The following is a 21445-nucleotide window of genomic DNA, read 5'->3' as shown; positions in this document are numbered from 1 at the left end:
GAATACTGGAGTGGGTTGCCCTTCTCTTCTCCAGGGGATCTTCCCAACCCTGGGATCGAACCCAGGTCTCCCACATTGTAGGCAGATTCTTTACCAGCTGAGCCACAAGGGAAGCCCAAGAATACTGGAGTAGGCAGACTATCCCTCCTCCAGGGGATCTTCCGGACTCAGGAATCAAAGTGAGATCTCCTGCATTGCAGGTGGATTCTTTACCAGCTGAGCTATGAAGGAGATAATATGGCAAAAGACAAAAAGAGCTGCCCAAAGACACTGTGCTGTGATTATAAATCTGTTTTCACAGGTGGGTCAGCATTTCTGGAACTATTTTATTGGTATACTGCTGCTGCTAAGTTGCTTCAGTCGTGTCTGACTCTGTGCGACCCCATAGACGGCAGCCCACTAGGCTCCTCTGTCCCTGGGACTCTCCAGGCAAGAATATTGGAGTGGGTTGCCATTTCCTTCTCCAATGCATGAAAGTGAAAAGTGAAAGTGAAGTCGCGAGTGGAACAGATAGGTGAACATACTGTAGATGAGAACCAGGTTTCTCACTGTAGGAGAAAGAAAAAAAGGAAATGGAACAGGCTAGATAGAATAAAACTGTGGGGCTGGACTGGAACTAGAATTATCAGTATGGACTCATGCTCTCATTTGTGTGTGTGTGTGTGTGTTTATGTGTGTACACAGAAGTAAATACAGATGTGTGTACGTATGATTTAGTATACATACGGATATTTCCCAGCTCTATCCAACAAGAGGGGTTAGAAGCAGTGACAGGTTAGCAGCCAGAAACGCATCACCTAGTGGTTAGATCTTGGTTCCTAAATACCATTCGCCAATAAAGGGAACCAGGGGTCCCTGGAGAAACGGTCAATTCCAGGGCTGGAACATCCTGAGGTGTCAAAGAGTAAAGAATAGCTTAAAGAAAAATAATAATAAAAAAAGCAGCAGCATATTGAAAGGGCATAGGAACAGACCTCAAAGAGCTCTCAATGGCCACTGAGAACTTAAGCTACACAATAAATAACAGCACTGGACCTGTAACCCAAAGAACGAAGTACACAGCCTTAAGTCCATATGGAAGTCAATGAATGAATGGATGGATGAACAAATGGAGAAATGGTAACTTTTCGGTGCAGAAAAACTCTGATTAATGAATTAGAATACCACAGTAATACCACAGGCAAGGTCCATCAATGCATAAACAGAATATCTACATAGTTTTAAGGTATCTCCACCCATATTTAATATGCATAAAGGGAACAAGAGTTAAGTTTACAGTAGGGAGTCCTGGCAGACATCACCTTGGCCAAGGAATGGAGGCTCACGTGACCCATGAAACGCAGTGACATAAGGTACCTGATATGATGCCCCAAGAAAGTCACAGTCACCCTATGGCGCCTCCCCAAGAAAGCATAACCTCAATCCAGCACGAGCATGTATCAGAAAACCTCAGGTTGAGAAAATTCTATGGAATAACTGACAAGAACTCTTTATCAATGTCGAGGTCATGAGAGACAGGGAAGGCTTGGGGAGCCATGACTGCCGGATGCGATGTGGGCTCCTGAAGGACAGCCTGGGACGGGAAAGGCCATCAGAGGGAAAACCAGCAAGTCCTGCTCTCCAGCTGGCAGTCCTGAGCTGGGGTTGGGTTCTTAGTATCGACGAGTGTCATATGGTCATGTAAGATGCTCGGATAGGGGAGGCCGGATAAAGAGTATACGCTCTACTAGCTTTTCAACTTTTCTATGAGACCAAAATAATCTTAAAAAAAACGAACAAAAAAAATGACATCAATCTATTTGCCAACGCTCCAGGATCTTCATTTTACTCTATTGACACCAAGATCCTGTCTCATTCAGAAAAGCGTACACAACCCCCATCTCCCTGTTGTCCTTATTATGCTCATTCAGATTTCTCTTTCTGACATGCATTTTTTTTTCTCTCCTCCTATTGTTTCATAGGAAACTATTAATTGAGATAAATTCCAACATGTCTCTTGTTTAATTTAAAAGCTCAGGAAATTTCTCCAAAATACACCCTAACGCCCCTGTCCCCGCCCCACCCCCCCAACATACACACACTCTTAAATCTTGTACCCATATTGCAGTTCTCTCTACTCTGGTTCTAGTCAGCGAGACTCCAGGAGAACCCGGGTAGACTCTACACACCAAGCACTGCTATCTGATCACAGATAAAACAAAAACTAATTAAGGACATGATTTTTTTTCTCAATGATTTAAAAAAATTTAAAAAGCACTGAATTATTTTACAGGGTGGAGCCCACAGCTCAGAAGTGTCAGAACCAAGATTCAAACCCAGGCCGATGTGGCTCCTGAGTCTGTGCTAAATACTCCACGTTCCAATGTCGTATTATAAAAACCCAACCAGAGAATGATCTGCAAGAAGGTCATCAATGAATTATAGTCAATAACCTAGCTTCTAAATATGCATGAGGGAGTTGAATGTTTACACAGACATTAAAAGCTTCAAGTAATTATTTTATTACAAAGAGTAGAACGTGTAAAATACAAGCCCGAAGGAGAAAGCAAACTGATAACCTTTGAAATATCACAACAAATATGCTGTATTTTATAGTGAATAAGGAAGTTTAAGAATCAGTTATACTATAAATCTTTAAAATTTTTAATTGTACATATAGATATTAAATTTCAGTGTATGCAATTTACATGAAAGAGTATATAAAGAAAACCATATGCGTTTTAATGGGGAAGGAGGTAAAACTACTTGGCTCCATTTTAATCTGTCTTTGCCCAGATGACACACTTCAGGATCAAGGTTCGCAGTATTAGGGGTGGGAAAACGCCTAATTTTTTCTCTAGACTTGGCCTTCTCCCTGGACACAGCCACGTGCCTGCAGCCCACAGAGAACTTCAGAAGAGCTGGGGTTCCTTACTGAAGTTTTCTGTCCCAAGATAAGGACTGAATAGTGTTTATCTCCCTGTGTGCACTGGGTCATGAAGCTTCTGAAGGGGGAAGACCACTGTCAAAGTTTGGAAACTTGAAAGTGAGTTTCGGGTCATTCCATACTTGTTAAACAGGGTGGATACTCCAGAGTGGAGGAAAGAAGATACAACAGATACCTTAAAGAAGCCTGAGACAAAGGCATCCTTTTAAATACCCAGAGCGCCAAAACAAAGCCCAGACCTCTGCCCCCTGCATTTGTGCTTTAAAAAAAAAAAAAAGCCCTTTCATATTACTGTGCTGTAAATATAGCCTCCAGAGAAGACTATTCCTATCCACTCAGAGCCTGTGCTGATAGAAGACCGGGAAAGTGACCTGCCCACGACCACAAGTCAGCAAGGTCAAGGACACAGATGTGCTAACTACCCCGGAAGCTACCATTTCTGACTTTGTGGCACTGTGCATTTTGCTTCAGGCTGTTGCTGAGCTCAGTAACTACGATGGCACATGACACTGACTTCCTAGTATATATCAGGGCCTGCCAAGCCCCACGTGGCTCCCCCTTTTCTTTTACATAAAGTTTTATGGGAACACAGCCAGGCTCATTGTTGACATACTGTCTATGGCAACTTTTGTGCACACTCACTGAGTTTCATCATCATGACAGAGACTGTGTGGCCCATAAAGCCTAAAATATTTATTATCAGGTCTTTTACAGAAGCAGCTTGCCAATATTTTACTGGACTGTCATGTTTAAACCTGACAGCCACTTGTGGCAGACCAGACACCAAACTCATCTCATGCAAGGAAGTCAAATGACTTAAATACAGCGGGAAGCCAGAATTTAAGGGCCACATCATTATTCCAATAAGATGCACTCTGACACCTCTTCCTTCCTTGGTATGTACAATGTCGTAGTAGTGTTAGTTCCTGTCATGTCTGACTCTGCGACTCCATGGGCTGTGGCCTGCCAGGCTCCTCTGACCATGGAATTCTGCAGGCAAGAAAACTGGAGTGGGTAGCCATTCCCTTCTCCAGGGGATCTTCTTGACCCCAGGGTTCGAACCCTGGTCTCCTGTATTGCAGGCAGACTCTTTACCATCGAGCTACAGGGAGTGTTCAGTTCAGTTCAGTGCAGTCGCTCAATCGTGTCTGACTCTTTGCGACCCCATGAATGGCAGCACGCCAGGCCTCCCTGTCCATCACCAACTCCTGGAGTTCACTCAAACTCACGTCCATCGAGTCAGTGATGCCATCCAGCCATCTCATCCTCTGTCGTCCCCTTCTCCTCCTGCCCCCAATCCCTCCCAGCATCAGTCTTTTCCAATGTGTCAGCTCTTCGCATGAGGTGGCCAAAGTACTGGAGTTTCAGCTTCAGCATCATTCCTTCCAAAGAAATCCCAGGGCTGATCTCCTTCAGAATGGACTGGTTGGATCTCCTTGCAGTCCAAGGGACTCTCAAGAGTCTTCTCCAACACCACAGTTCAAAAGCATCAATTCTTTGGTGCTCAGCTTTCTTCACAGTCCAACTCTCACATCCATACATGACTACTGGAAAAACCACAGCCTTGACTAGATGGACCTTTGTTGGCAAAGTAATGTCTCTGCTTTTGAATATGCTATCTAGCTTGGTCATAACTTTTCTTCCAAGGAGTAAGCGTCTTTTAATTTCCTGGCTGCAATCACCATCTACAGTGATTTTGGAGCCCCCCCAAAATAAAGTCTGACACTGTTTCCACTGTTTGCCCATCTATTTCCCATGAAGTCATGGGACCAGATGCCATGATCTTAGTTTTCTGAATGTTGAGCTTTCAGCCAACTCTTTCACTCTCCTCTTTCGCTTTCATCAAGAGGCTCTTTAGTTCCTCTTCACTTTCTGCCATAAGGGTGGTGTCATCTGCATATCTGAGGTTACTGATATTTCTCCCGGCAATCTCGATTCCAGCTTGTGCTTCTTCCAGCCCAGTGTTTCTCATGATGTACTTTGCATATAAGTTAAATAAGCAGGGTGACAATATACAGCCTTGACACACTCCTTTTCCTATTTGGAACTCCAGTGGGGCGAAAGCTGTCGGCCACCCCTCTGCAACTCCCAGGGACCCAAGAACAGAAGTAAAGAAGCCATACTTACTTAATAAGTTCATAGATAAATGGCTTCTAAAAGTTCTATTTAATTTGCCTCCTCCTGGACACACTCTCAACTCATTATAAAGAAAAATTTCCAGTACTCAGTACAATTCTACATATTTGTAATGTGAATTTTATTTTCTGTAAATTTAAATTTATGAGGGAAAAGGAAGGTAAGCAGTGCAGCCATAGTGTTTTTCAAAATTAACTCATCAAACCGTTTCCCTGAAGATGGATGTATTTCCAAATCCCATTTCATTCAGTTAGATGCCCTGCAGGCTTGCCCTCTCATCGCTGCCCAACAGCGACCCCTGCTGGCTGAGTCTGGGGCCTCCCTCAGACTGGCTCCCCTGGGAGGTCAGTGGCAACTCCTCCATCAATGTTCTGTTGTTGCAATTTTTCTTTTTTTTCTCATAATTTCTCTGAAATCCAAACAAGGGCAACGTGGGGGAAAAGTTTCCCAAAGCATGCGACTACTGCAATAATGGGTTTTTGTTAAACTATGTTTTCATCTTAACTATATAATGGGCTAGAGTTTAACGTTTGCTAACTTTAGGAAGTAAACCAAAAGGCAGTCCTGTCTGTGTTGCTCACTACTGACAGGAGCGCTTCTTTATTTTAACTATAGACTCCAAGACCTACCATGGTTTCATATTGTGTGTGAAAGTTTTTCTTAAAAGGAGTAAAAATATCTTCTGCAAACATCCCAGTGACAAAAACATATCCTGCAGGTAATTTCGTTTTGAAAGAACTTCATTTGGTTCTTCACTAAATTAATTTTCAGGGTAAATGTGATACAGGGTTTAAGTCCTGTGATCTAACCGCATCTTCTTACACACACCATCCTAAGAACTTCATCACCAACAAGAACAGTGTTTCCACTTGCACTCTGCCACTCTGAATGGTTCTCCCAGCGTGGCAGTGAAGGGCACATATCAGCATTCCAGCACTGAAGCCCAGCAGTCTGTTGATGAAAACATTCTTTGGATCAGGGCATAAAAAGCAAATAGCCAGCGGTGTGATTTTCTGACACAAAAGGTGAATACAAAAGAACTATTTACTAAGATCCCAAGAACACAGGGACAGAATTCCTGAGACTACATAATTTTGCCTGGCAAGATTCCAGGGAGGCGCACAGCTGGCTGGAGGGTAGGACTTTTCATAAGCACCTACTATAATTATAGCTTGAGGTGCTAGGTTTAAACTAAATGGAAACTTGAGGCAGCACATATCCAATATTTAATGGTTGCCTTAGGTAAGATTACAGTCCCCTCTGCTTAATTCAGAATAAATGCTTCCCAACATCTCTAAATTCAGTCCATTTGAAAAGTGAGAACAAGAATTTATCTGCTGAAGGATAAGATGGGCAGCCATACAGCCCATGTTGCTAAGGGGAGTGAAGAGTCAACAGCTCAGGAGCATTTGGTCCTTCATCACAGCACCTCCACAGGGACCTACAGTAAGTGCTCCATCAACCAGGAAACACACACACTACGCTGGTGCGTGATACGTGGGGTTAGGAGTTGGTAGACAAGAAAACAGGTTTAGGACATTCCATAAAAAAAGAAAAAGGTTGGAGATGATATCAGGAGAAGAAATACTGTAGGTAAGTAGAAATAAATCTAGAGTAAATCTCTGATGAAAACAAACAAGGCAAATATAAAGGAATAATTAAATATGAACATGGAATAAAAAGGCTTGGAATCTTCCCAGGAAAACCAGAAGCTGACCAAGACATTATCAAACGGTTATGATTTTTCAAATAAATATTATGGTGGGATACTCTGTAGCAACACTGGCCTTTAGAGAGCCTTTAATTTTGTTGAATAAGTGAAAGCTCAGAGATGATATTTCTTGATGATTATGTATGCTACAGAAAAGATCAATTAAATGGCCAAGCGCCCCCTGCCCCTCCCCCAATTTTTTCAATAAACCTAAAAACACAATCCTTAGGTTTCTGGTTGCTATGCAGCAAACTCTGGCATTTAGAATCAGGTTCTCCCAAATAACATCCTTGTGGGTTTTTCCCTTTAAAAAGTTTATACCCATTTCCCAGATGTCTGAGATTAATCAAGGCTTAAATATCTGGAGCAAATTCTCACATCTCCTGTTAGCAGTGGCTGTTAAGGCTTACGTGACTTTCATCAAGTGTGCTGAGGCTAACAGTCCTTCCTAAAGTGTTCTAGGACCCCACTTTTGACAGCACTTCCCTGCTGCCCATGTGAAATATGCAGGTGGCTATCAAAACTAGTTAAGACTGTTCATGGTTAAAGGGAAAGAGACAGCAAGCTAATATGTGGAAAGACCCTACATTACACAAGGGCAATTTCACCACTTGTTTTCCGGAAAACAAGGAATACACGGTCAGGCAGGAATCTGGTGATGGCGGCTGAAGTCTCAAAAGGAACAGCGGCCGTGAGCCTGCTCCTGAGAAGGAGGGGTTTCCTGGCGTGATGAGGGACCTGGGATACTCCCATGGGAGGCAAGGAAGCAGCAGGGGAGAGAAGCCAGCACTTGAGACCACTCTGCCCTGAGCAGCTTCTGGACCTGAGCTTCCCACCAGCAGATGTACATTTCAATTAGATTAAAACTGGGAGAGCTGAAAATGCTATTCTCACTCCTATTTTAAGTCAGCCGCTACTTCTGCTACATTAGTATGGCTGATAGTTTATATTTTTTCTTGGAAAATAAAATTGATCCTGAAATGAAACACTTCATAACGTACACCACTCTTCCTTACAACATCCTTATGGAATTGATTAAGGGTGAGCTTTCAAACACACGCAGAAATATGAAGGCAGGAACAAATCAAGTCCTCGGTTTTTAGATGGTCTATTCTGCAGGGAAATCTACCCTGTGGTGCTGCTGAGTCAGAGCAGAAATGAACACCAAGAGAAATAAAGCTCCCTGATTTACTAAATGAACAGCAAGACTTCTGAGTGAGTCATTATACATTTATACAAACAAAACTGGATGCATGAGGGCAAAGTTACTAACGATCCACCCAAACCTGTAAACTCCACCTGGTGGAGGAGGAGGGATGCTGACACCTTCAGGTACTCTGTGTGTAAAAACACCCTTCCAGAAAAAGATTTTTGCTCTATGGTATTATTACTGTGGTTGCCAAATGGGACTACCCACTTACAGAAATCATGTGTCTTTCAGTCATTACTGTCTAAATTCCCACTACAAAATAAAACAGCAGGGGCAGAAAGAAAAAACAAACAAAAGCTTGGCAATGAAAATTCCAAGGGGGCATGGATTAAAAACTCTACTATTTGTGCTTCCTTGTTTCAAGAATATTTGAGAAAACAATCCAGATTAAAAGTCAGATGTGTATGGGTGTGTGCATAGTTGCTCAGTTGTGTCTGACTCTTTGTGATCCCCTGGACTATAGCCCTCTGTCCATGGGATTTTCCAGGCATGAATACTGGGTAATTTTCTCCTCCCGATCTTCCCAACCCAGGGACTGAACCCATGTCTCCTGCATTGGCAGGTGGATTCTTTACCTTTGAGCCACCTAGGAAGCAAAAGTCAGATATATAGTTGTTCAGTCGCTCAGTTGTGTCTGACTCTTTACAAGCCCATGGGATGCAGTATGCCAGGCCTCCCTGTCCTTCACCAACTCCCGGAGCTTGCTCAAATTCACATGCATTGAGTCAGGGATCCTATCCAACCATCTCATCCTCTGTTGTCCCCTTCTCCTCCTGCCTTCAATCCTTCCCAGCATCAGGGTCTTTTCTAATGAGTCAGCTCTTTGCATCAGGTGGCGAAAGTACTGGAGCTTCAGTTTCAGCATCAGTCCTTCCAGTGAGTACTCAGGGTTGATCTCCTTTAGGATGGACTGGTTGGATCTCCTTGCAGTCGAAGGGACTCTCAAGAGTCTTCTCCAGCACAGTTCAAAAGCATCAATTCTTTGACGCTCAGCCTTCTTTATGGTTCAACTCTCACATCCATACATGACTACTGGAAAAACCATAGCTTTGACGATATGGACCTTTGTCAGCAAAGCAATGTCTCTGCTTTTTAATATGCTGTTTAGGTTGGTCATAACTTTTCTTCCAAGGAGCAAGTTTCTTTCAATTTCATGGCTGAAGTCACCATCTGCAGTGATTTTGGAGCCCAAGAAAATAAAGTCTGTCACTGTTTCCATTGTTTCCCCGTCTATTTGCCATGAAGTGATGGGACTGGATGCCATGATCTTAGTTTTTTGAATGTTGGGTTTTAAGCCAGCTTTTTCATATATATATATGGGACTAAAACAGCAGTGACTTTAAATTATTTTAGATGATTAAAAAAAAAAAAACACCCCAAACCCCTCCGACTTTCTTAAAGGCCCATGCTGAAATTCTCCTGTACAGCAGGACCCCGACCCCCACAGCTTGCCCAGTGCTCTCTTCTCATCTGCATTTACACTCTTAACGCCCTCCACCCCTCTCCCAACCTCCGGGGTTTTGCCTAACAACTCCCTGAGTCCAGAATCCTTTACCCTACCCCCTCTCATCAATACTTTTTTGAACAAAGTGACATATGGATAAATATACTTTTTTCTATATTCCCTTCCTTTCCTTTCTCCTGGGATACCCCCAGTCATCTCTCTGTTCCCGACCAGGTATCCCTGTCCTCCCCAGATCCCAGCTTTGGGGAGTGGACCCTGGCCAGGCTGGGCTCACTCAACATTTCAGCATCACAGCCACAGGCGAGGAGCTCCCGAGGGCAGTGACTCTGCACATACTGGGCAGCGGCCGCAGCGCTAAATCCATAAAAGGAATCCACCAGAAAGAGAATAAACTCTTCTCTGGAACCACTGAAAAATGGCCACAGATACTTATCAGTTTGGGCAGATCATTACTGAGGATGAAGAAATGGAATGGTCAGGGTAGCTTAAAATATCCACTAGTCTTCTGCTCTAATAACCCATAAATAACCAAGAAACAAATGAATGGCCATCATTTCTTTGATAATACCTGTGTCAAATGGTTAAATCATGTAAATGCTATTCATAAGTAAAGGCGTTAAATATTGTATTACAGCTACCATTTCATCTCAGTGAAGGAATTTAATGGAAGATGAATAAATATTCGAAAAAAAACAATATTGAGTTATTTCCCGACAGAAAAAGGTCACATCTCCCAGTCATTCATTCAGTCTACAACTATTTACCATCTATGACTTGCTGGTAACAGTCCCAGCAAGTCACAGAGAGGCAAGCATGAGGAGATGCCTGTCCTTCTGTTCTACTTTCTAGTTGAAAGGAACAGATAATACTCACATTCCTCGTGGTGGTTAAATTCCAAACAGAAAAATAAGCAGGTCGGGGGTGTGAGTAAGGCTGGTGGTGAGAGGGCCAGGGGTTTCTTCTCGGGCGGTGCAGGAAGGCCTCCCTGATGAGGTGACATCTGAGCAGGGCGCTGAGAGATGATGGCATGCCTTCCAGCACCCGGTGAGGAAGTGGGGGTGGGGGGCAGAGAGCTCTCGGGGGGCACAGACCACAGCTCTGAACAAGCCAGGAGGCTGATGGAGGGTTTTAAGCAAAGTAACGACATCATTTTAAAAAGCCACTTTGGCTGCTGTGTCGGAAGCAGCCTGTGAAGAGACAGGGGTTGAACTCCGGAGACCATCAGGGGCTACTGCAAGCAACTTAGAAGACAGGATGGTGGCTTTGACCAGAGCTGGGTGCCACAGGTGGCCCAAAGCGCTTTTCTGAATGCATTTTGAAGGAGGAGGCGACGGTTTTACTGATGGATTGGAGGCAAAGGACATCAGACAAGACTTCAAGATTTCAGTGCAACAGCTGAAAGGATGGGGGGGGGAACCACAGGGAAACATGCGTCTTGAGAGGAAAGGGGTCAACCAGGAGTTTGGGGCACATCAGGTTCTAGATGTTCCATTAGAACGTCCAAGAGGAGGTGGTGAGCAGGCAGATGGACGTGCAGGTCTGGAGTAAATACGGAATCATCAGCATACAGATGGCATTTAAAAAGTCAGAAGACTGGATGAGACTACCGGAGGAGCGGCATAGACAGAAAAGATGATAGCTTAGAAATCACGGCCCTGGGCACCATGTATAGAGACAGAAGATGAGGAGGAATGAGCAAAGGAGAGTGAAAAAGAATACCTACTATGTTCTAGGCTGGTGTTGGACTAGAAAACAAGTCTGCCCTGCAGACATGCGGCATCATATTGCGGGCTTCCAGGCTTCCCTCTCTAAAAACACAGACATCTGAAGAATTGCTCCGCAAGATCCCACCTCTCACTGCCATCAGTTTAACAGCATGAAACTACGTCCCAAAGAACTGTAAGATCCAACCTTAGGATAGTAATCAAGAACACATAAATAAAGCAGCAAGACGTCATCCATCAAATTGGTCCCAAATTAAAATTCATACAGTTATCCGGTACAGTTAAGGATGTGCAGAAATACAAACTGTTCTACAGAACAATTTAAAATTATAAAGCAAAATTAATTTTCTAGGTATCTACATATAAGGTGACAGTGTCTATGCAAATTTGGAATACAAACTTAAAACCCAGGTGTTATGTTTGGATATGCACATGTATGGTAAATGAACTGAAAGAAAATCCCTAAGTGTGGTTACTGTTTGCCTCTGGGGAGGGTGACATGCAAGGGTAAGTAAGGGACATTGCACCTAATGTGTGATCTTTATTTAGCTTGCTCTCCACCCCCCCGCCCACCCCAAATACACTGAATTTAAGAGAAAGACTTAAAGCAAATGAAAGAAAATATAATCACCAACTCTGGTGTGAATACATGAGTGCATATAATAAAACTCTTTGTAATGTCAACTGTATTAAAAAAAAAACAAAATATTTTTTAGAAGAACAAAAGACAATAAAGGGAAAGCAAGACCATTTGTTTCAAACAATAAATACTGACCATTTATTGCCTTCACTGCAGGCCTATAATAAAGCAAAAGTGAAGGAATATGTTTTGTTGGCATTTTATAAAGAAACATGAGGTCTCTGGTATAAAATAGCAGTTGGCAAAATCTATCGAAGTGCTGTAATTTACTATTCAATAAAAACCATGAAAAAAACCTGAGAGTATTACCAATAAATACAGTAATTAAAACACACACACACATACACACAGAAAAACAGGTAAAGCTACCTAGAGCTTTATCAGAGGGTCTCAACTGAAATTGGGAATTAGGGCCATTAAGTTTGAGTCGTAACCTAAAACCTGGTTCCAGTGTTTCTGGAATGGGGTGAGAAATGACAAACATGAATGGGAGATGACGTAAGATCATCATCAGTCAGCCAGTCGGAATGATGCTGATAATTCATGAAGACTGCACTTAATTCGCCTATGGAAATCTGGGATAGAAACACAAGCTTCCCTTGACAATTCAGTAGATTTCTACAGACATTTACTTAATTTTGTAAGACTCATCTTCTTGAAAAGGTAAAAAACACTTAAGAGTAAATATTATAATAATAATGCTTTTAACATTTATACCTTTTTCAGAAATTAGTGTTTCATGTTACAGCCCTTACTTTGAGCTTTTTCTAGTCTGTAGGTGATAAATATACTCACTGAAACCCTTACTGATTTTTTCCTAGCTTTTTAATTCTGAATTGCTCTGTGGAACAGCAATAAAGCAAATAAATAATGAGGAGAGCTTTTTTTCACTTAAATACTTATGGTAGTTAATTTACCGCAGGATTACAAAGAGCAGAAAATAAATCAAACAGACGATTTATATTAGAAGTAAACTATAGGTATATTAATTGTATTAAATGTGTGTCTTTAAACAAACACACCAACACAGAATTCAATTCCTAGCCATTCGAAAATCAGTTTTAATACTTCTGTTCCTAGGACAAAAAAGTTACTCATATGTTAATTGGACATATTACTTTTAAATCCTGATATTGCCATTCCCAATATGCATCAGAGTATCAAAGTGTCTATAAAACACTAAGAACCTCCTTTTTGTCCTAAGTTTGTTATAATTATCTTTTCCTTCTTTTAACAACACATCCATTTATTGCCAGTAATTAAAATTTAAGGCAATCTTTTCCTTAAGCTTAAAATACTAAATCATATCAACTGCAGCACTTACGACATGAGTCACTTCTCTTGAATATTTAGAAACAAATTCAGGCTGGTTCATCTAGTGTGTTAATTGTTGTCAGGTGGAAAGAAAAGCATTTGCTTTTTTTACCTATGTTTTCAAAGATGTCTTCACCATTTTCTCTTTGGAAATTTTTTCTACATCAAACTAGTACATACTAACTAAAACATAGCAAGCAGGTAAATGTTTAATTTAGGGTATTTTTCAAAAAAGCAATAGGAAACTTAAAAAAACAACAACGTATCTCTTTTGTTGCTAAATTCTTGGGTTGAAACAAAAAGCCTTACAAGAATAAAATTCTACTGTCTGATTAGTCAGAACAGATGAACAGGTTTATTTCTCCTCAAAGCTGGTTAGAAATAAATACTTCTAGTTGTTGAGCTAACATTGTTAAGAAAACAACCAGTTAACCTTTTCAAGATAATAAACAATCCGGGGAAGCAAACCAATACTTTATGCCACAAATATTTCCAGAGCAGCTGCCCTGAGCAAGGCGCCGCGCTGAGGACTGTGGGTGGCCTCGAGTATTACCCAGGCATGAATTCTACTCCTGACATGCTTGAGAATCTCAGTGAGGAGGTGAGCAAGGAAGCGTGTAAATCATAATAAAAGCATGGCAGAAAGGGGTTCATTACTTGCACGGAGCAAACTCTAGGATATTGCAGGTGTCGAGAAAAGGGAACAACTGCTTTCCACAAGTGCTGTGGCAAGGGGAAAAATCAGAGAAGGCTTCGTGACAGCGGTGGATTTGAGCTGGATCTTGGAGGAAAATAAGATTTCCACCGGGTGCAGACGGGGAGCCGCGTTTCTGTGGGGACCGGGGGCGGGGCCTTCAGGGAGAGCGGTACAGGCAGAGAGCCGGATCAGCATCACGGAAGCAGGAGACTCAAGCGGTGGGGCAAGTGAAGACAGAGAGAGAGAGATGAGGGATACAGGTGGAGAAGCGGGCGGGCGGGCGTCAGACTAGAAAGGATTGTGAGGAATTACTTGGAGGTCAAGTGGCTCATACTGTTCTTGGTAGGCAAATGGAAACCGATGGAAGACTCGGAGCGGAGGGATAGTATGATCAGACACATGCTGCAGGAAGATTAACTTAACGTCAGCAGGGATAGATGTTAAAGGAAGGAAGACAAAGTAAAGATGGGAAACTGATCAGGAGTCTATCACATAGGATAAATAAGAGGCAATGAAAATAGGAACTGAGCAAAGTCAGTGGGAATGGAAAGAAGAGTATGGATGCAAAAAAAAAAAAAAAGAGTACACTGTAAATAGCATTTATGAAAAATATGGAATAAAGCCTTACCTGATTCTTCTGTATCTTGTTCATCTATTAAACCTACTGAGACGCCTAAATCCACACATTTCTTGCTATGTGTCTTGGACTTCATGTGTTTTGTCAGATTTCCTTAAGGGAAAAGAATGTTTACTAAGCTTACATAGTATTATTTTGCTATTGCATTTGTCAATACTGGCAAATTCCATTCCTATTTCAAGTGAAAGTACAGACTGTGGTTACACAATTCCAATGACTAAAATTTGTTCAAAAGAAAATACTGGCATCTGTATGTTGTAATAACCCTGTTATTAAGTAATAATAAAGAAGAGAGATTTATTATTCAGATTATTACTTAATTATTATTAAGTAATAATCTCCTCTACTTTGATAATGTCTCCCATTGCCTTATGGTTTCTATTCTCCAGTCCTTATTTATTTCACAGAACATTTTATACACACTTAAAAGTCCCTTTCAGATTGCACTGTGACCTGTGGTTTCTGAATTCTCCCCACGCTGTGTTTGCTGGCTTTCCCTCATAGTATTTTATTTCCTTGTACACTTCTTAGCTTTTATTGTAAACTTATCTTGAGCAAGATGGTTCTGCATGAAGTTGTAAGTACCCTGGGCTGTAGACATCTCTATATGTCAATTTTCCAGGTGCTTCTGCCTGAGACTTGAAAAGCTTCATTCCAGTAATTCTGGATGAATCTGGGGATCTTTTTGGCATGGCATAGGTATAGGGATTTGTTTTTCAGCAGAGAGCTTTTCCCCTACAGGATCCAAAGACACTGGACAGGTGAGCCAGGCTTCTTTCAGAGGCCTTAGACTCCATTCTAGGACCACTATGAATCCCCAGGTCTGTGGGCATATATCTGGCTTGATGCCCTTATGGACTTTTTTTCCCCATATCTGTTCACCGTGCTAGTTTGGAGTTTCTTTTTTATTTTTGTTATCTGAGAATCTATCTTTCTAAATTTCAAGCTTGGCTATCTATTCAAAACTATAGTTAGTTGTTGTATTACAAATAGTATTTCTGTGTGTTTGGAACAAGAGAAAGAATTTTCTGCATTAATTTCACTTCACCCTTCTGACTAAAAGTCTCCTAACAGTAACCCTAAAGGGGTATTTCCTCTGACAGCTGGTATATTGACCCCTGTAAGCATCACTGGGTTACACTGGGAACCACTGGGCATGCTGGCCCAAAGTGATCATTAATACAGGGAGAGAACTCAGATTCTCTAGAGGATGACAAGCAGCTTGAGTGGATAATGCCACAGACACCCAAAATTGCCAAGAAGGGAAAATCACCTCTTTTGAAAAGAAACAAAATCTAAATGCTGGGTTTGGTGAGCAGGGGCATATTAGTATTTGAGAATAAACCTTTAGAAGAGCTAAACATGTCTGAATCACTGGTCCAGACTTGGAGCCAAATCTTGCGGTAGCTAGAAGACCAGTGAAACTGCAATATTTATAGAACTTCAATTCCACTAAAAATTCACTGAGCCGGTAGATCTGGTCACACCTGTTTAGGCCAATTCTTGCACTAGTTGGTATGTACAACATCCCAGAGCTTGGGGCTTAACAGGTTCAAGTGAAAGAGGGGGCCCGGACTAGATACTAAGATCCAGCAAACCCTGACCTCTGTGGTTCTAGAGATAATGTCCAGCTTAAATGACTTGCCATGTCTGACATTTATTTTAAAATAAAGCATGAAGCAAATTTGGCAACATGTTAACAACTATTAAAAGATGATGGGTATACTGGTGCTCATTATACAAATATCTACTTTTCTGTATGCTTCAAAATTTTCATATTAAAAGTTATGACTAGTTTTCCCATCTTATTGTGGCTGAAATTTCCATTTACAAGTCAAAACACTTTCTAGTATGATGTCAATATTACAAACCAAATTACAAGGTCCACTAATAGTTCTTTCAAAATGCTTTTGTTCCTTAGATAGTCATAGAGGTCATTTGTTTTCTAAGAGATAGATGTATAATTGTAAGGAGGCAAGTTTGGGAATATAAAGTTTTTAATAAGCATATTTTCTCATAACTTGAGCTATTACTTATTATTAACCAACTTTGTAAATAATTTAAAATAAAGCAATTTGCATTTCATATGCAGAACATGCATATTAAAATGCAAATATCCCCTAGCAATGCTTTAAACTTGGTGCATTAATTTAACACAATACATTTTTCAACAGATTTAATAAACATTAATCTAAATCCTCTGGAAAGCAGGAAGCTTTTGTTTCTGGGTTCCTATAGCTATATATAGAGAGAGCCCAACTTTCTGTTTTATATATGGGCCTAAATCCTGCAGAGATGCAAGCTCAATGTGTATTTTCTGCTGACTGACCTTTAAAGTAGAATAATGAAGACAAATCAATTAAAACTGGTTTGAAGATGCATTCATAAAATAAACTGAGAGGACAAATGATGAAGCACAGATTTACAAGCATGACCATCAGAAGCGTCAAAGTCTAGGAGGACAGAGCAATGCTATCTTTGCATACTCCTATTTATAGGGCATGCCGTCACATCACTATTACTTTCTGTTAATAATCAGACATCCAGTAAGAAGTAGAGGTGAACTGCTTGGGAAAACCAAATCAATCAGAGTAGGGCAAAATCTACAGTCTCATCAAAAAACAAGACTTTTATTATTTAGCTGCCTTTAAAAGGTACTCTGGAATCTGTTCCACATACATTCACAAAAGGTAGACTTCTACAAGGAAGCTGACCACAGAAAAGAGAACTGCCCTGAGGAGAATAGGGAAATAGTGAATTTCTGACATTTTCTTCACCACTCTCCTTAGCTTGGGTAGCTTTCTTTAAATAAGTATTTATCACGTAATTCCAATGAAGAATCTGACAAAACAGAAAGTTTAACGTAAACTCACATGTGTGGCATGTTTGAGAAATGACAAGACAGGAAGACTGCTAACATGCACTGCTCACTCTTCACGGATCACAATGCCCCGTCCACCACTTAATAGACATTTACCTTAAATTCTACATGATGCTGGTCTGAGCTATTTCATTAGGATTAATACTTGATGATTCATGAAATTTTTCTTTGCCAAGAAATCTCTGTGGTTCCATTTGGTTTTCCACATCTACATTTTCCTTCCTTTCTTGCCCTTATAAATATACCTTTAAAATACCCTGATTCCTTTCCCTCCTTCTACCGAGAAACACCCATTTCACATTATACCTTGATCCTCTTTTATCTGGTAACATCACTTTGTACCTGGTCATCTTTTATTTGTAAATACTGGGCTATTGCTGATCTCCTGGTCTCACATTGGAAATTATTTAACAGACGGGCATTTCATAATCATTAGGATCAAAACCAGTGTAAAAGCCATGAATTGGGTTAAAAGATCAAACCACTTAATCCTATCAAAGCCTTCCCACAAGATCAGGAAAATTATCCTGAAATGCACTCTCCATTTCTAGAAGGAACTCCTCTATACATCAAGAAAGACAGAATCATGGTTGCTCCCAACTCATGATTTCTTGAAACTTTAGAAATATTCAAGACTATCTGGATCACGGTTTTGTTTTTCCCCATCACTCCTGTTTCAGGTATTACTGGCATTTAAGGAGAGCTAATTAGAAGCTACTATACACTATAACTCTCCTTAAATGCCAATAAACAGTAGCCAAAAAAGGTAATGAACTTTGCTGAAGAACTGATCAATCTTTAAAACAAAAACCTCAAAGTCAACCAATATAGTAAGAAAAAAGCAAATGTTAACTAAAAGGGATAAAAATAAAGTCGTTCTGTGAAAAAGTTACTGATTAAATATTTTTCATAGATTTTGTCCTTTCAGACAAATAATTTTATGATCACACTGCCTTGTATTTGAGAGAGTCTTATTTTGTAAAGGGTGGTATATGAAATTGAAGCCTCAAGCAACTAATTTTTATACAATAATCCATAAACAAGGAACCTAATGGAGGAAGCAAACATTTTACAATAGTGCACTCATTATATGTGACAGGAAATTTACAGAAGGTAAAATTACCTTAACTATAATAAAGCCTTACAATTTAAATAAAAACATATCAAGAGTACAGAAATGGTACTAAATGTAACTTTAACTCCTAGTTCTGAGTTCTATAATAATTAAACAGTATAAAAGAAAACTTTGAAACTGAAATTCCAAAGAATTTGGGTAAAATAAATGTTTCACGGAAAAAAAAGAAATGGCTATGCATGACTAAAATTAGATAATAAAATATGAATGTAATCAGTATAATTTTACTGTACTTATTAATTTTTGTCTTTAATCTTTTAGCACTGAAATGCATTTACTTGTGATCACAAAAATTTCTTTTTCTTCTTTGGCCCCAAAATAAGTAATTTTGAAAATGTACTGGTCATCACGCTATACAACTGTAATTTGAGGAGTAAAAGAAAAAGGGCACTTGCTCCTTTTCGAAGGTCATATTTATTACATATATTCTAAAAGTATGTAATTAAAATCTGAGGTCTAGAAATATAGAAAGAAATAAAAACATGATGCTAACAAGGTATAATGTATATTAGTTTATTTAAACTACTGCATCGTTGGTCAGATAATACGCAAAGCTGGGTCTTGGCTCTACTGACTTAATGCATATAATAAAGGACTAGGAAGCAGTGTCGTCTCATACCTTTCGTCTTAAAGGAGAAGTTACAGTAAGTGCAGTGGTAGGGGCGGACATCTGTGTGGGTTCGTATGTGTTTCTTTAACATGCTAGGTTTCTTACAGCGGATTCCGCATTCTTCACAAATGTACTTTCCTCTTCCCCTGCCTCGGACATATACATACTCTTCATTTGATTTATATCTAATTTAAAGAAAAAAAAAATGGATAAAGCAACTGGATACTATGTCTTGGAGAAAATACTAATGATTAAAATTCAACCTAAAAAATAAAGACAAGGCACAATATTTACACTCAATCAATATAAATGTTATGCACGTACAAGTAACAGAATATTCCAGCTTTTCAAAGCAACACAATATTCTAATAGCTAATTCAATTCAAGCTTTATTCAATACCATGTTTAATTTTAAAATAGTTCCTCTAAGTCACTTGTCTAAACATTTCGTTATTGTTAAATTCAGTTACAACTATCAGTACTGAAATATTTCTGAGCTTCATTTTAACTACAATTGGCTCTTATGATTTTTTTCACAACCAAATTCACAAAAGATATCAAATAGGCAATTAATTCATCTCTCTTAGCAGATTTTTTTCCAGGCCATTCCTTATTATGAATCAATGTGAAACCCAGGGTTCACTCTGAAAATTTAGTGTTCAGCTGCCTCCTAGAACCTACAATGTTTCCTAAATAGTTATCATTTTCTTGATCAAAATGGAGTTATTTAACATAATACCTAACATATATTTTGCCATGAAGATTCTGTTAATAAGCTGAGAAACTCTGCAACATTTTTATAAAATTGGCACTAGTAAGTCTTCATTCACATGAAAGCAAATGTACATTTAAAAAGTAAGTTTAAATGTACATTTAAGAAGTAAAATTTGTACTTGCCCTCCATCAAATATTTTAATTCTTCTTGGTTCACTTTTGATTAAGGAATTTTCTTTATCTTGCTCACTGTTAATTTCAGAGGCATCTTTATTGCTGAATTCAACTACTGTGGACTTTTGATTACCTAATGCTCTCTGAAAGGGAAAAAAAAAAAAAAGAGAGAGACACTAATTTAATAAAGCTGAAAACACAAACACGCTGATGTTTCACTTGGAAATTAAAACACGGCAGAGTACAGTGCATAAGGTTAGCTTAGTGGAAGGCGTTACAAGGACATAACAGCTTTAAAGGTCATTGCTTTCTCTCCTCCTCTATCTGTCGGAATCACGATGAACTGATAAATCTTACTGGACTTTAAAATTCCACCACATTCCAGTGACACCCCCAAATAAAGACTCTGAAACCTCCCACCCTGGTATTCAATGAACTTAATACGAATTTAAAAAATAAACTAAATACTGTTCTTAGAGCTAACCAATCACTCATATTACAGCCTAAGCATACTTGTTAAAGAGTTTACTCTTTAAAGATGGAAAAGAGCTAGCTACCCCTTATGGCATAATGTCTCACACCCCGAAAAAGACGAATAACTCCCCGCCAGTGTCAATGTACGGTGAAGTTAAAGCAGTAGCCCTGTTTCCCAATATTTTAGCCTCCTCTTCCCCATCATTTTAAACCACGGTTAGATTTCTTCTCTCTGTCCTCTGCAAAGTTCCTGAATACTGGTGACTGTGAGTTATACATCTCAGGTCAAAAGTTAGGTCTTGGCCTCATACTACTTAAGTCTCTAGAAAAAAGGCACTGAACGCCAGGATAATGAACAGTGTGGCTTTCCCTGCCGAAACGCTGCGACACCATCTCATGATTTTATACAGCTGCACTATTCCCAGCCACTTATCTCACTCCCCGGTCCACTCTGCCCTCAAAGGCCCCGGGAGGCGGGCAGCACAGGTGGATCACGTCCCAGTGAGGAGGGACCCTTGTCGAAGGTCAAGTGTTAACAGCAAGGGCACCAACTCCAGTCCTCTGGCCAAATCCAAAATAAGGCCCAACTTTTCTGATCAAGGGCCTCTTGATTCCAGCCTCCCGGACAATCTTCCTCTAAGAATCACACCACCAAGTAGACAGCTATTGTACTGCGAGGACATAGTAACATAGTTACAGAGTAACATAGTTAAGTGATGAGAGGGGGTGTGTACCATGAACAGAGGGCCAGCGTGGCCTCACCAAGAACTCTGCTGGGAAGGCCCCATCCTTACAAAGCCAGGGGAAAGAAGAGCAGCTGGCCTGTCTCAAAAAGGTGGTGTGAAGAGGTAATGGCACGGACCCTGGCAAGTACAAATGCAACTGTCTCCTCCTTTTCTGGCAAACACATCCGGTCTCCCTGCAATCTGGAATCTATATACGCACACCTTTCCTTGACTTTGTACCTTTAACAGCAGCAATCCTATTGCTTACCTTC

General features: G+C 40.3%; 1 protein-coding gene across 5 annotated transcripts in view; it reads right to left on the bottom strand.

Annotated features, from left to right (window-relative positions):
• Nucleotides 1-21445, bottom strand: part of HIVEP1 (HIVEP zinc finger 1) — a 137272-nt gene that overhangs the window by 8170 nt on the left and 107657 nt on the right. For 4 of the 5 annotated variants that reach the window (XM_055570595.1, XM_055570596.1, XM_055570597.1 and 1 more), the window contains exons 5-7: nt 19984-20117; nt 19096-19271; nt 14452-14553 (exon numbers count right to left, since the gene is read on the bottom strand). In XM_055570595.1, coding sequence (XP_055426570.1) covers nt 14452-14553; nt 19096-19271; nt 19984-20117 — 412 coding nt within the window. The remainder of the gene's footprint in view (nt 1-14451; nt 14554-19095; nt 19272-19983; nt 20118-21445) is intronic. The other variant, XM_055570599.1, reaches the window with a different exon arrangement.

This window comes from Bubalus kerabau, chromosome 3 (assembly GCF_029407905.1).
Source record: "Bubalus kerabau isolate K-KA32 ecotype Philippines breed swamp buffalo chromosome 3, PCC_UOA_SB_1v2, whole genome shotgun sequence".
Taxonomy (NCBI): Eukaryota; Metazoa; Chordata; class Mammalia; order Artiodactyla; family Bovidae; genus Bubalus; species Bubalus kerabau.
The sequence above is the reverse complement of the archived record's forward strand: the minus strand, read 5'-3'. Positions and strand labels throughout refer to the sequence as shown.